The sequence below is a fragment of the Anolis carolinensis genome, chromosome 1, assembly GCF_035594765.1.
Source record: "Anolis carolinensis isolate JA03-04 chromosome 1, rAnoCar3.1.pri, whole genome shotgun sequence".
In the NCBI taxonomy this organism is placed as follows: Eukaryota; Metazoa; Chordata; class Lepidosauria; order Squamata; family Dactyloidae; genus Anolis; species Anolis carolinensis.
Genome location: NC_085841.1, coordinates 269,348,237 through 269,362,725, shown reverse-complemented (window position 1 = coordinate 269,362,725; position 14,489 = coordinate 269,348,237). Strand labels below are relative to the sequence as shown.

The window sequence follows — 14,489 nt, the reverse complement described above, 5'->3', positions numbered from 1 at the left end:
AGTTACAAAAATGACACTATTCCCCCTCACATCAGCTCTAGTTCTTGAGATAAGAATATATGCCACATGCCAGTCTTCATCTGCTCCCCACAGAAAATCATGATAAAAATATCTAAGTAGCCAGAGCAGATGCATTCTATCCAATGCAATTTTCTGAATTTGCACCCCAAATAATCTCAGGAACAGGCCTAAAAACCAAGACACCAAGAATGTTTTTTGTTGGGCTGTGTAATCTGTAGGTCAAAGGGAAGAATTATTGGATACATTGAAATTAATTATTAAATCATCACCATAGGTATTCGGTCAAAGACTGTAATTTTAATCTGAATTATTTGGGATTGAATCCCATTGCACAAACAGGGTACATATGCATAGTTTTAGGCTATAAAACAAGTTTTTAAAAAATAAAAGACACATTTTACCCCATCTCCTACAAACTTCTATGCTTTTATTACAAATTAATCTTAGAAGTACACACATGAAAATTCCAGCTGTATTGTACAGATATTATATTAAAGCACATAAGTGATACTGCACAAATGTCTTCAGCACAAGAAAAAAGTGTTATGCAACAAATTATATTCAGTCATCAGCTCACAAATGCAAAAGGTTTACAGAGAATAGAAAGTGCATTAATAAAAGCTAGTTCTTACCCCTCCCCCCAAACAGAAGAAAGAAAATATATTATCCATTCAAAATATCTTACAGTTGAATGATGTAATAAGTTATTCTGTCTGTCTACTGATTAAAAGGAAAAATGAAAGAATATGAACACTTAGTGTATATCACTACTTCATTCTGTGGGTCAGTAGAGATCACTGAGTCCTGCAGTTTTTCTTGCTTTCTGCATCAAAGCTCTCAGTTGGAACTGCTTGCGAGACAATAGACGGACATGCTGAGAAGAGACAAAATGGGACACAGAAAGTCAGCCAAGCATGACATTAAAATTGTTCTATCCACAGAAACTTTGATAATTTCTTTTATGACATTACAGAATCTGCAGATACAGATTCTGATTTTGGAGAACTTGCATAAGAATGAAAACTTCTTGAAAAAAGTGCACCCACACCTATCAAAATGGATTTTAATTTAACCATCAATAATTTCTATGAGATTTTATTTCCCAGTACATTTGTACATTTCTGATAAACGATGTATATGGTCTGTGCAATCCCAACTCAAAGATACACAGTACAAGTATCTTCAGCCTGCAGAAATGCCTTTTTGCCAACTGGTCTCCAGAGACATGCCAGCAAAGAAATCCGTCAGCAGAACTGCTCTGCATGGTTAGAAGAGCCAACTGAAGAGCAAAAAATGGAAAAGGACAGGAGGCAAATCACAACAAATCCAAGCTGCCTCCAGGTCAATCTCACAAGCATAATGCCAGCAGAAAGGAAGGTCAGGATACAGATTGGTAGAAGTTCAAATTCAAGAAAGCTTTAGCTAGCCCAGAGAGACTTTGGTTGTGGGCCAGCAGGTATTTTATTATAAGCCAGTTGTTTTTGTTTTTTTTTTAAAACCCAAACTGACAGCTACTATGTTTCAGTAGGAAGATGCTGTTAGGAATGCATTGTGAAGCAGAATAATAAATGTGAAACGAATATTTCTTATAAATTTTAATTAGGTATCAACCCATCTTGCCTGGAATTTATTCATTTACTGAGACAAAAACCAGAATATATAGTTAATAGTACATTAATGGAAGTGTGTAAATCTATGTTTACATGCCTGTCTCAATCTGCTATTAATTACCATTTTCATTAGATAACATAAACAAATATTTAAAAACAAGGGACAAATAAACATCCAACCACAATACAGCATAATCTAAAAACCCCAATACATACATACATGTCCTGCTCACTTCAAAGGATCAGTCTGAACGCAGATCAGAGATGGCTGCTCTCAAATCCAATCTTTATTGAAGAACACATGACTTTGGAAAAGTCAGGAATGACCCAATGTTTACATACAACTATTTTTATAACTTTTGATGCTACGTAACACCACACGTAAATATCATCATCAAGTCCCACCCCACAATATCACATTACTACTTTACTATTTTCACACACTAGACCAATTATAATTGTTTATACTTTCAGCCCCAATTTCCCAGGCATATTCTATCTTCTTCTGCCAGGTGCTCCTGGGATTGTTTATGTTATGACTCCCAGTTACAGGGCTGAATTACCAAAGCCCTGTAACTGGGTTCCATGACATGGTGCCCTCCTTTTCTTCGTCCTCCCCTTCGGTTCTTCTTTCATCACAAGCCTGAAACAAAACAATAATTCTATGTGTCCATTTTGTCCAAAGTACCCATATATTTTTTCAGTAAGCTACGATGGAATACAGGGTGTATTTTCCCTAAACTTTTTGGCAATGTCAACTGGAAAGTCACCTCGTTGATAACACCCTGTATTCTAAATGGTCCAATATATTTAGGGCCCAATTTTTTCGAAGGTAGCCCCAGTTTGATGTTTTGGGTACTTAGCCACACTAAATCTCCTTTCTCCAATTTATCACCTTCCACCCTCTTTCTGTCTGCGAATACTTTATACTTTTTATGTGCTTCTTTTAAGGATGCAGTCACTTGACTCCAGCATTCCATCATTTGCGCTTTCCATTTCCCTGCCTCTGTTCCCTCATTCTCTGTCCATCTCGGCAGCTGGGGCAGAGGCTGTATTTCATACCCGTAAACTACCTCAAAGGGGGTTTTATTTGTTGCTGAATGTATAGTCGAATTAAAAGCTAGTTCTGCAAAAGCCAACCACCGAGACCAGTCATTTTGTCTCATGTTAGAGTACATTCGAAGGAACTGCCCAAGTGTCTGCTGAGTACGTTCTACCGCCCCATTTGTCATGGGGTGAAAAGCAGAACTTAAACTCCTTTCTGCTCCTAGCATTTCCAGGAATTTTTCCCAAAATTTTGCTGTGAATTGTACTCCTCTGTCACTGACAATTCTACTGGGACATCCATGCAGTTTGTAAATGTGGTTTATGTACAATTCAGCTAGTTTCTCGGCTGATGGTAGTTTCGTCAGTGCTATGAAGTGGGCCTGTTTAGAAAACAGGTCCAATACTGTCCAAATATAACGATGTCCTTTGCTAACCGGTAGTTCCCCCACAAAGTCCATAGCTACACATTCCCAAGGTCTGGTAGGTTCTGCTACTGTTTGTAATAATCCCATTGGCTTCCCTCCTCTCGATTTATTTCTGGCACAATCATCACATTGAACAACATAATTTTTTATGTCCTTCCTCATCCCTGGCCACCAGCAATGTTTTGCTATTGCTTTTGTTGTTTTTGTAATTCCTGTATGACCAGCGCTCTGGTTGTTGTGAAAACGATGCAAAATCTTGATCCTTAATGTTGCTGGGATATACAGTTTTTTGTTCACAAACCAAAATCCCCCCTTCTGCTCCCCCTGTTCTGCATTGGATGCGATCCACTGGTCTCCTTCATAAGACTGTTTCAGCTCGTTTCCCCAATTATCTTTTCCGTCGAGTTCAACCATAGCAGTGTTCTCTTTTTGGGTTTGTGCTCTTGTCCTGACAGCTAAGCCCCATTGTTTGTCAGAGAATATTGTTCCCTCTTTTGCTGTGGGTATTCCTTCGTGTTGAGGCATGCGTGAAAGAGCATCCGCCAAGACATTCTGCTTCCCTTGAAAAAACTTTAATTGGAAATCGAATCTGCTGAAGTATTGCGCCCATCTAATTTGTTTGGGGGACAATTTTCTAGGAGACTTTAAATACTGTAGGTTCTTATGGTCAGACCAAATTTCAAATGGGATTCCGCTTCCTTCGAGGAAGTGTCGCCAGCATTCTAAGGCTTTTAATATGGCTAGTGCCTCTTTTTCCCATATCGGCCAACATTTTTCAGTTTCGCTGAACTTCCGGGACAAATATCCACAGGGTTTTAAGTCCCCATTTTGATCCTTTTGCAATAGTACTGCCCCATACGCACAGTCTGAGGCATCGCAATGGATTATGAAAGGGCTCCTGATATCGGGGTGTTTTAGAATGGGTCCTTCTGTGAAGCATTCTTTTAGGGTTTCAAATGCCTTTTGGCATTCTGGCGTCCAACTCAGTTTGGCGCCAGGAGCTTTTACTTTTGCTGTCTCTCCTTTCCCTTTTGTTTTTAAAAGCTCAGTAAGGGGTGCAGTTATTTGCGCGAAGCCTTTTATGAAGGATCTATAAAAATTTGCAAACCCCAGAAACGATTGCAATTGCCTCCTTGTTTGAGGCACTCCCCATTCTTTTACATCTGCTACTTTAGCTGGATCCATAGCTAACCCTTCTGGAGATATCCGATACCCCAGAAAGTCAATTTGAGTTTTATTGAATTCACATTTGGACAGTTTTGCGTACAGCTTTGCTTCTCTTAGTCTCTGCAAAACTTCCCGAACCAATTTTACGTGCTTTTCCTTATCTTCAGTTACGATCAAGATATCATCAAGAAATATGAATACCCCTCTGTACAATAACGGGTGTAGTATTTCATTTATAAGCTGCATAAAGCAGCCGCCTCCGTTTTTTAACCCGAAAGGCAAAATTTCGTATTCAAAATGGCCGAATGCGCAGGAAAATGCAGTTTTCCAAGTATCCTCCGGTTTGATCCTTAATTTATGATACGCTTCAATTAAATCCAGTTTAGTAAATATGCTCCCTTTCTTCAATACGGTAATTAAATCCTTGACTAAGGGCATAGGGTATTTATTGTCCTTAGTAATTGCGTTTAAATTTCGATAATCAATGCACAATCTTAGGGAGTTGTCTTTCTTTCTCCTAAATAACACTGGGGCCCCGAGAGGAGAATTGGATGGCTTAATGAAGCCTCGCGCCAGGTTTTTATCAATGTATTTCCTCAATTCCTCCTTCTCCTGCACAGACATGGGATACACTTTTGGTTTGGGTAAGCTTGCTCCTGGGGTTATTTCAATTTCTACTTCTATATTCCTTTTAGGAGGCAATTTACTGGCCTCTTTCTGATTGAAAACATCCACAAAGTCCCTGTATTCAGGTGGCAATAGCTGTGGGTCTATTTCCCCTGCTTCATCTTCCTCGTCCTCCTCTTCTGCAATTTTGCTTATCTCCCATTGCATCTGCTGTTCTTTGAATGCTAGGCTTTTTCCTCTCCAATCTACTTCAGGATTTGCCTGTTCGAGCCATGGTATCCCTAATATTACGTGGTATGTGGCAATAGGGGCTATCACAAAGGATATTCTTCCTTCCCATTTGCCTATTTTACATGGGATTCCTCGTATTTCCTTTGTAGATACTTCCCCAGCAGCGACTGATCCATCTAGCTGCGAAAATGCAATTGGGGAGTCAAGCGCCATCTGCTGGCATTTCAGCGCTCCTGCTAACTCCGGGGTTATGATATTTCTAGAACACCCACAATCCACAAATGCCTTGCAGGTGGCCCGATTTTCTAGCCCTGAGAGGCAGATTGGCACTACTATCATGCGGTTGTCCCGACTCACCAGTTTTTCTGAAGATTCTGGGGCCTGCACCTCCTCTTCCGCGCGCCTCCCGGTTGCTGGCTTGGGCTTTGGGGCTTTTGGCGGCTCCCCCTTCCGGGCCCAGCATTCTGCTGCTCGATGGCCCGTCTTCCCACATACAAAGCATCCCGGTTTAGGTTTGTTGTCATCTCCTCTGGAGGGAATCCCCGGCCTCCCTCCGGGTCTTTCCTGCTTCCTCGTTTCTCCTCGGCCCCTCGCCACCGGTCTTTGCTGGCCGCTGCCGCTCCTGAAGCGCTTTACTTGGGCCAGGGTGGATTCGACGCGCCCCGCTAGTTGAATCCATCCCTGGAGCGTTTCGGGGTCGTCTCTGTGCGCTGCCCAGCTGAAAATCTCGGGGCGCAGTCCCTCTTTAAATAATTCCACTTTGGTCACTTCAGACCATTCTGGTACCCTTTCAGCGAGGTGAAGGAATTCCTCTGCGTACTCGGGCACTGTTTTGTCCCTCTGCTTTATTCCTTTCAGCTGGTCTCGAGCCCTCAATTGCTCTAGCCGGTCTCTGAACCGGTTTTCCAGTGCGGCGAGGAAGCGGGGCACTGACCTCAGGCATGGGTCGCGTCTGGCATGAAGCTGCACATACCAGCTGGCTGCTCCTCGCTTTAGTGTGTTGCCGATGGCTCGAACCCTGCTTGCCTCGGAGGGGAATGTGTGTGCATTGTCTTCCATGTATCCTCTGATGCTAATTAGAAAAAAGTTCAGTTCATCTGATTCCCCTCCGTATTCTAGTTTGAGGTCTTCCCTTCTAGGCATCCATTCTGCAGCTCGTTGATGCTGTCTGGGAGGCATGGGGAAGGGTTGCATCAGGTTTCCTCGGGCGGCTCCTTGGAACACGCCGCGCCCCACTCCGGTGGTCATTCTGCGCGGCTCCCGAAAGTCTGCCGCCGCTGTCGGCTCTTCCGCCCATCCGCATACTGGCCTTGCTGTAGCCCCCTCATCTCGCCTTTCCTCGTCGTACGGCACATCCTCCTCCTCTTCCTGGATCCCCCGCTCCTCTCCGCCTTCGTCTGCAAATCCACTGGACCCGATCCCTGGCCCCAGTGGCCTTTCCACCCCGACGCCCATTCGGGGGGTTGGGAGCTCTGTTGGAGATGGCGGCCTCAGAGTTCCCAGGGCTCGCTGACGCTCCACTTCTCGCGCCATTCTGTCCCGGAACTCCAGCTCCCGCCAGTATTCCTCATCTCCCTCGTCCCTTGCCGCCACGGGACTCTGCATTGAAGCTCCCCTCTGGCTCCAATCGCCTTCTTTGCTTGGCTCTCTCTCGGCGCCATATCGGTTGTGCTCTTTTTGGAGATTCTCTTCCAATATTGGCACTATTCTCCCCACGGTATCCGACAGCCTGGATAAGTGAGTTTCCAGGATGGATAACCGCAGGGCCACGGTCTCCGGCATGCTTCCTCCAGATCCCCAACTGGTTTCTGCCGCCGCCGGAACGCCTCTTCCCCCTCTGGGAATCCTCTGGGTCACGCCGTCCGGCTTGGGGTACCCCGTAGAGGAAGCTATGGCTTGCAATGTTTCTTCTGCCAACGGCAGAGCTCCCAGCGGAGGCCCCTTTGCTCCGTCATGGCTTTGATCTCCTTCCCTGCTCATTATCACTTCACTGCAAATTTGCAGGAGGGTGAGAACTGGATTCCTGACTTAATTGTCCTGCTCACTTCAAAGGATCAGTCTGAACGCAGATCAGAGATGGCTGCTCTCAAATCCAATCTTTATTGAAGAACACATGACTTTGGAAAAGTCAGGAATGACCCAATGTTTACATACAACTATTTTTATAACTTTTGATGCTACGTAACACCACACGTAAATATCATCATCAAGTCCCACCCCACAATATCACATTACTACTTTACTATTTTCACACACTAGACCAATTATAATTGTTTATACTTTCAGCCCCAATTTCCCAGGCATATTCTATCTTCTTCTGCCAGGTGCTCCTGGGATTGTTTATGTTATGACTCCCAGTTACAGGGCTGAATTACCAAAGCCCTGTAACTGGGTTCCATGACACATACATACATACATACACACACACACACACACAGACAGACAGAGGGGACTGTAGTGCTTTTTAGTTGGCCTCAAAAGAGTATCAATGTTTCTATGGCCAACACATCTACCCTGAATATGTTTACAACATAATACTATCATTTATGAAGCATGGGATATGTGAGAAGGAAAATATTGTATACTATAGGAATTCATTCTACACTGGGTCTGGTATGCTCTTTCAACTCCTATTGTTTTCATTTTGTTACATAGCACTAATTAGAATCCAGTCAACTCAACTCCATCTGAGGTTTAGTTCTGCTCAATTAAATCTGAGCATGAGATGGTAAATAAAAGTTTGGTACTGACTATGAATGCTCACTCTGAGATGGCAAGAGGGGGCACCCATGCACTCATTCCTCGCATGCCAACTGATAAGGCAGGAAACTGAGCTCCTTCTGTTGTGACAACTGAGATTTGTTTTATATAGCTACCCGTACCTCATTATCTTGGGCACTTCTGGTCAGTAGCTGGAATATGTCTCCTGGTTCAACTTCCACCCCAAAAACTTTTCAGGTGCCCTTTCTTTTTCACAAGACAACCAACAACATGAATCCTCAAGATGTCCCTGAGGATTATATTGTTAGTGTGCATCCAACACAAACAGAAATGGCTCTCCTTATCAGAGAGAGGATCTACCACACTGAAGGGGTGGTTTAGGGACCGATTTTGATTTTTCCACTGTGCTAGGAAGCAGCACGAAATGGATGCCCAATAGCCCAGGCATGAGCACTAATCCTGAAACCATCCCTTCTCAGTATTAGTAGCACTGGTCTAAAAAACAATTTATGAGAAGTGGGAGAGAGGCCAATAAGGAAATATATACTTCTCCAACGTGTGACAACATATTCCAAATGGTATTAGAATTACATCAATCTTACCTTTAGAAAGATGTCAAGATCGATAACTCCACGTCTCAGTGCTTCTCCCAGGTAAAAGATAGTGTCTTCAATGGCATTTTCTTCAGCATACAAGTTCAGGATCTGTTTATAAAGTGGCGCTGTGGGAACAATGACTTCATCTATGTCATTATTTTCTGTTTGACTTTCCATTTTTTCCAAGGCAGAACTCAGTTCTTCATCTTTCTTTTTCAGGAGGTCAATGTTCTTGTCAACTTCAGCCTAAAACATATGCAAGTCAATACATTTGTTTGAAAATGTGCTCATATTCCTAAAATGCTCTAAATTTCAGTGCAATGCAATTAAAGCTCAATACACAGTGTTTTGAAAATATTATAGTAAAAAAGTCATTAAGATCAGATCTAAGACCTAGCTAATAAAGAATCCTGTTTGCCAGTGGCCAACTTGATAGCTAGAAAACATAAAACAGTGGTTCTCAACCTGTGGGTTCCCAGGTGTTTTGGCCTACAACTCCCAGAAATCCCAGCCAGTTTACCAGCTGTTAGGATTTCTGGAAGTTGAAGGCCAAAACATCCCCACAGGCTGATAACCACTGGCCTAAAAGAAGGGCATGAGAATGCTCTCCAGCAATGAGGGTTTCAAGATAGAGACCCTTTGATGATGGAGAAACCACAAATTAATTGAAATTAAGACCACAACCTCTAAGACTAATAGTCCTATCCTATGCTATCCGATTTGTCATTGATTCACTCCTTTGGGCTTCACGCAAAACTACCATTTGCCAAAATATACAATCCAATGCTTTTCTTTTCAATTTCTGGCCAAACAGGTTAACCACTGGTTCATCCCATTGAATACGAAGTATGGCGCTTGTGGTCTCTTGGTATCCAGTTAGTCAACATGTCCATTTGTTGTCTTTTGTTCGTGCTATATACCCTGCCCATCTTCTTTTTGCCTCATAGATTTCATTGACCACGTCAAGTTCTCCTGTCCTTTGACACAGCTCTTTATTGCTGACTTTATCTCTTATTGTCACACCACACATCCTTCTTTTCATTGTTCTGACTCACCATCAGTTTTCCCCCTTTAACTTTGTTATTGCCCATGTTTCAGATGTATACATATAAAATTGACAGTAAAACTATTGTGTTGACGATATCTGCTCTGACCTCCATTGGCAGCTTATCATCTTTTAGCACTATCCAGTCTCAATTAAAAGCTGTCCAAGCAGCCTTGTGTCTTCTTGCCCATTCGCCATTTCCCAAATTATTCAAATGTATTTGTTGTCCAAGTTTTACATATTCAGTCACTTCCTCAATTTCATCTCCATTTATAACGATGCGGCCCTGGGCACAATGCTAATTTTTCATCCATTTCATTTTCTTCAAGTTCATTTCTAGTCTTACTGATTTTGAGAGTCAAGCTAGTTGTTGGAAATCATGTTGGAAATCTTCCGGATTTTTCTGGTGAAAAGGATGCAATTATTTGCTAAGAGGAGATAAGAAAGTGTTTTACCATCAATTAAAATCCAGTCTTTAAATTTAATTTTTTGGAATAAGCTTTCCAAAGTCACTGCAAACAGTTTTGGTGATATTGTGTCTCCTTGACGTACTCCTTTGTTTATTCTGATATGACATATTTCTGTCTTATATCCATTGTGCACCCTGTATTAATGCTTTTTATGATGTTCACATACACTGGATTTATACTAGCTTGGTGCAAAGCATTAAGGATAGCATTAATCTCAACAGAGTCAATGGCTTCTTGGTAATCAATGAAAGCAATACAAACCGGAACTCGATATTCTCTGCTTTTTTCCAGTAACTGTTTGACCGTGTGGATATGATTGAGAGTGGAGAAGCCCTGCCTGAACCCCACTTGTTCTCTGTTAATTTTCACATCTTGAGATATTCTTTGTAGCAGGATCCTCGTGAACAGTTTATATAGTTAAGAGAGGGTATAAGAGAATGATAGTTGCTATGTTGTGAACTCATTTTGCTTCGGGTAGGTATGCTGGTCTTGACGTAAGAACATTGTAGTCTGAAAATAATCCAGGTCTATGCGCTGGCAACAAATAACAAGCAAAGCCAGGAAGAAGCTAACAAAAAACTCGAAGACTTCTACCAAGAAATAGATATGGTATTACAGCCCCCTCCCCCCCCCCCAACATATACTATAGTTCAGGGAGATTTCAATGCCATAATTGGGAAAAAAACAACATGAAAATGAATACTTTGTCGTAAGCTTTGGAATTGGTGTCAGAAATGACAGAGGAACACAATCAGCAACATTTGCAGTCAGCAACCAATTGCACATAATGAACACATACCACCAAAAGCAGGCAGAGAGACAGTGGTCCTGGAAAGTCCCGACAGTAAGACTAAAAATCAAATCAATTCTATACTGTCAGATACATAAAGAATATTCAGTGGTATCTCGGTTATTGGTGAAAAGATCATATGTACAGGCTCAGCTCATAGACTCATCTGTTCTTCGATAAAAGTTAACTTTGGCAAATCCATTCCTCCAACGAAGATTAGAAGAATCCGACAAGACACAAAACACTTAATGGAAGTCAGAGCTCAGCAAATAGCAGATGGCAAAATAAAAGGGGAGGAGTACAAACAACTTTGCAACAAAATTCAAAAGATACCAAGATCTGTAGATGGTCAAGTCTCCTTACATGCAATGGTGAAGTAAGATGGTGTCCTTATATAAAATGGCAAAATGTTTGCTTGTTTTTTGGAATTTGGGGGGAGATGGGGGACATTTTCAAGCTGTGGTTAATGGAATCCATAGACTGGAGGGCCACTGACATGCAAGTGTGAACCATTTCCTTCCCCTGTAGCTACGAAAAGTGTGCAAGTAGAAAATTCACAACCAGTCCATTCTCAGCCTTCATATCTCTTCTCAGCATCAAGCTGTCCAATTAACGTAACCAAACGACCAATACAAATTAACTGACAGACAACTGGTGAGCTGTTAACATTTGGTCATGATGCTAACAAAGACTCTGAAACCCATCTGTCTCATGGCAGAGACTGAACTCACAACAAGGGTAAATCCTCCATCCTTTGTGAATACTGTTGTTTACATACAAAAAAATTTTTTAGTTGAGCAACAGGTGCTGCAACCAGTGGAAGCACTGGCAATGAAAGAGAAACTCTGAACAGGCAAAGTTGTGACAAGAAATAAGAGGCCAGGAAACACAACATTTAAGAGCCTAAAAGGACAGACTTTTTTGCTTACCACTTCCTGGTCAAGGCGAGTTACCATCTCTTCAAGCTTTTGATGACCCTTCTTCAGATCTTCCTCTGTCCGCTTCAAGGCATTGAGCTCTGCCTGAGCCCGGTCCATCTCTTCTTTCATTCGCCATCTCAACTTATCACTCACTGCCGAAATAAGAGAAGCTCTAATAGTATCTTCACTAATTGTGCCATCTCTGCTGGGGCCTGTGGAATAAAAAACATAGCAACAAAAATAAGCCATTCTAATTGCAAAGAAGCTTGCAGGGTGCAACTGTTCATAATTTTTAATCTCTCTCTCTCTCTATATATATATATATAAATAATATTTTCAGCGATGTAAGTAATTTTATATAATTTATAAAGACAATAATTTTCCTCTATATTGTCTTTACAATAGCCTACTTGAGGGACCGCATCTCTCCTACAAACCCACACGAGTTCCAAGATCATCAGGAGAGGCCTTTCTCTCGGTCCCACCACCGTCACAAGTGCAATTGGTGGGAACGAGAGGGCCTTCTCAGTGGTGGCCCCGTGGCTCTGGAACTCCCTTCCCAGAGAGGTGCGATTAGCCCTCTCCTTAATGGCCTTTGGTCGCAAATTAAAACCTTCTTATGAGACAAAGCCTTTCCTAACAATCTTGAATAGGGAGTGGCCAGACAGCTCTGGTAATGTACATTTTTATAAGCTACTTTAGACCAGGAAATGTTCTCATACCGCCTAAAAGAAATGAAGTTATCTAGGAGCTTAATACAATTGTTTTTACAAACAACCTCAGTGGTCTGAGGTCTAGGAATTTTAAAATGATATTCACTGTAATTTATTATAGTCTGTCTAATTATGATATGTATTGTGTGCTATTTATGTCTTGAGAAATCCTGTCAGCAGATGTAACTTGTTAATCTTGTCCAAAGTTAGTGCCTTCCACTTGTTTCACACCCACCCCAATTCTAGCTTTAAAATCTCCACACAAGAGGAGCTTTGTGGAGGGGTATTGATTTATGATGTTTTGTTGAATTTTTATGCTATGTTTATGTTGCTCTTTTTACCCATGTACACAGCTTTGAATCCCACCCAGGGGATAAAAATAAGTAATAATAATATGAATTATATCACAATATACATCAATTTAGTTTCCCACACCTGCCCCATTAAAAACAATAATCAAAATGAAAATAAAAAATTAAAATGGACTCCCCACTCCAAAGAAACACTGTGAAAATATTTTTATAATCTCACTAATCTATCATTTTAGCCATTTCTTAATTCAACTGTTCATAACTTTTAAATAATAAAAGTTACAGAGTATTACACTGCTTTAATTTGCAGAATTTACATTTCTGAAGGTACATACATAAACTTCCAAGTTGCTTACAATTCCATTTCTATGCTAGCTTAGCAAGGTCCTGAACATCTTAACACAGAGTACAACTATAAATATAAAAGCTTTCTACATAGATTTTACATTTAGAACAAGCATTAAAGAACCTGTATCTATTCATCATTTTAAATAAATTGAAAGAGAACTGAATGACATATGCAATGAAATGCTACTTTAATGCCAAATATTTATTTCCTTTTACATTCATATGTCATATAAAATATGATACAACAAAGGCCATTAGACATATAATTCTATGTATCTGTCGTGGACAATTGGCATTCTTTTTCCCTCTTCCAAACTGACAATCTAGAAATGCACACCAATGACCCCAATCTATAGTTTTTTTTTCATTATCTTCTGGTGGACAATATTATCTTAGGAAATTCTTTATATTTAGGATGTCAGGTTTTATAACCTACCTTTATATCCTACCTTACATAGTAGTGTTACAACCTATGGATATATTTTCAGTAGTGTTAATTGCACTGTGGAAGTCAATACACAGTGATATCAACTAACAGAAATTAGTAAAAGAACTCTAATATTAAAATTATTTTACCTTATCATACCAATTCACAGTTTTCATATGTAGTCTGAGCTTGCTGCCATCCATTCTGTTCAGTATTAAAAATCCTCTTCTTAATTACTGCCTTTTTCATAACTATGTCCATTCTTTGTCCTTTTAATATATTTCCCTTTGCTATAAAAATCATCAGATTCCTAAAGATCATCAAAATATGGTCCATCCCAGCAATGTCTTAGTCTTCAATGTAAACTTTTTTAAAATATCCACCTAGAAACGATAACCGAACTATTACAATTCATCCTGTAGGTTTTTTTAAAAAAAATCTCCTCTGTGTTGCTTGTAGATTCATTCTTCATGCCAAAATGATTTTGGGAACCATTGTCTCTGATCTGTATTTCCAACTCAAGACTTGGTACTTCACTTGATGAAAAATGAAGGATACTGTATTATTGAGTTTCAGCATTTTTTCCTTCAACCTTTCATTTTCTTTTGCATTAGTTTCAATGACATTGGACGAAGATGAGTATACGCTTTTCAATGTGAAAGTTCTTAAAATGATGGCTATTTTCTAGATTCTCACAACACATTTCAAATTTAGTTATTGATTGTAGTCTTTATCGATGTATTCTTATCCACTTTCATTCTCTTTATTCCATCTTCAATCTTGGACTCATGTCAGTTACAGTTCATAGTCCTAAGTAAACATCCAGTTCATAGTCCTAAGTAAACATCCCATATGCTGCCTTAAATATTTCTGTTCTGCTCTTCAAAAATATATCAGCTTGCAATGTTTATGAACTGAAAAATGTTGTCAAACAATGAAATTCTTTTGCATGACATACTTCAATTAAACAAACAAACATCTTTTAATGGAAAACATTACTACATCCGTTCTGCTGATTTT

The 14,489-nt window shown here is 40.5% G+C and overlaps 1 protein-coding gene across 1 annotated transcript in view; it reads right to left on the bottom strand.

Moving 5' to 3' along the window:
- Positions 1-428: 428 nt before the first annotated feature.
- tsg101 (tumor susceptibility 101) overlaps positions 429-14,489 on the bottom strand; it is a 38,881-nt gene continuing 24,820 nt past the window's right edge. The window contains exons 8-10 of the mRNA XM_003214747.4: positions 11,680-11,882; positions 8,452-8,691; positions 429-895 (exon numbers count right to left, since the gene is read on the bottom strand). Of these exons, the coding sequence (XP_003214795.1) occupies positions 806-895; positions 8,452-8,691; positions 11,680-11,882 (533 nt within the window). The 3' untranslated portion in view covers positions 429-805. The remainder of the gene's footprint in view (positions 896-8,451; positions 8,692-11,679; positions 11,883-14,489) is intronic.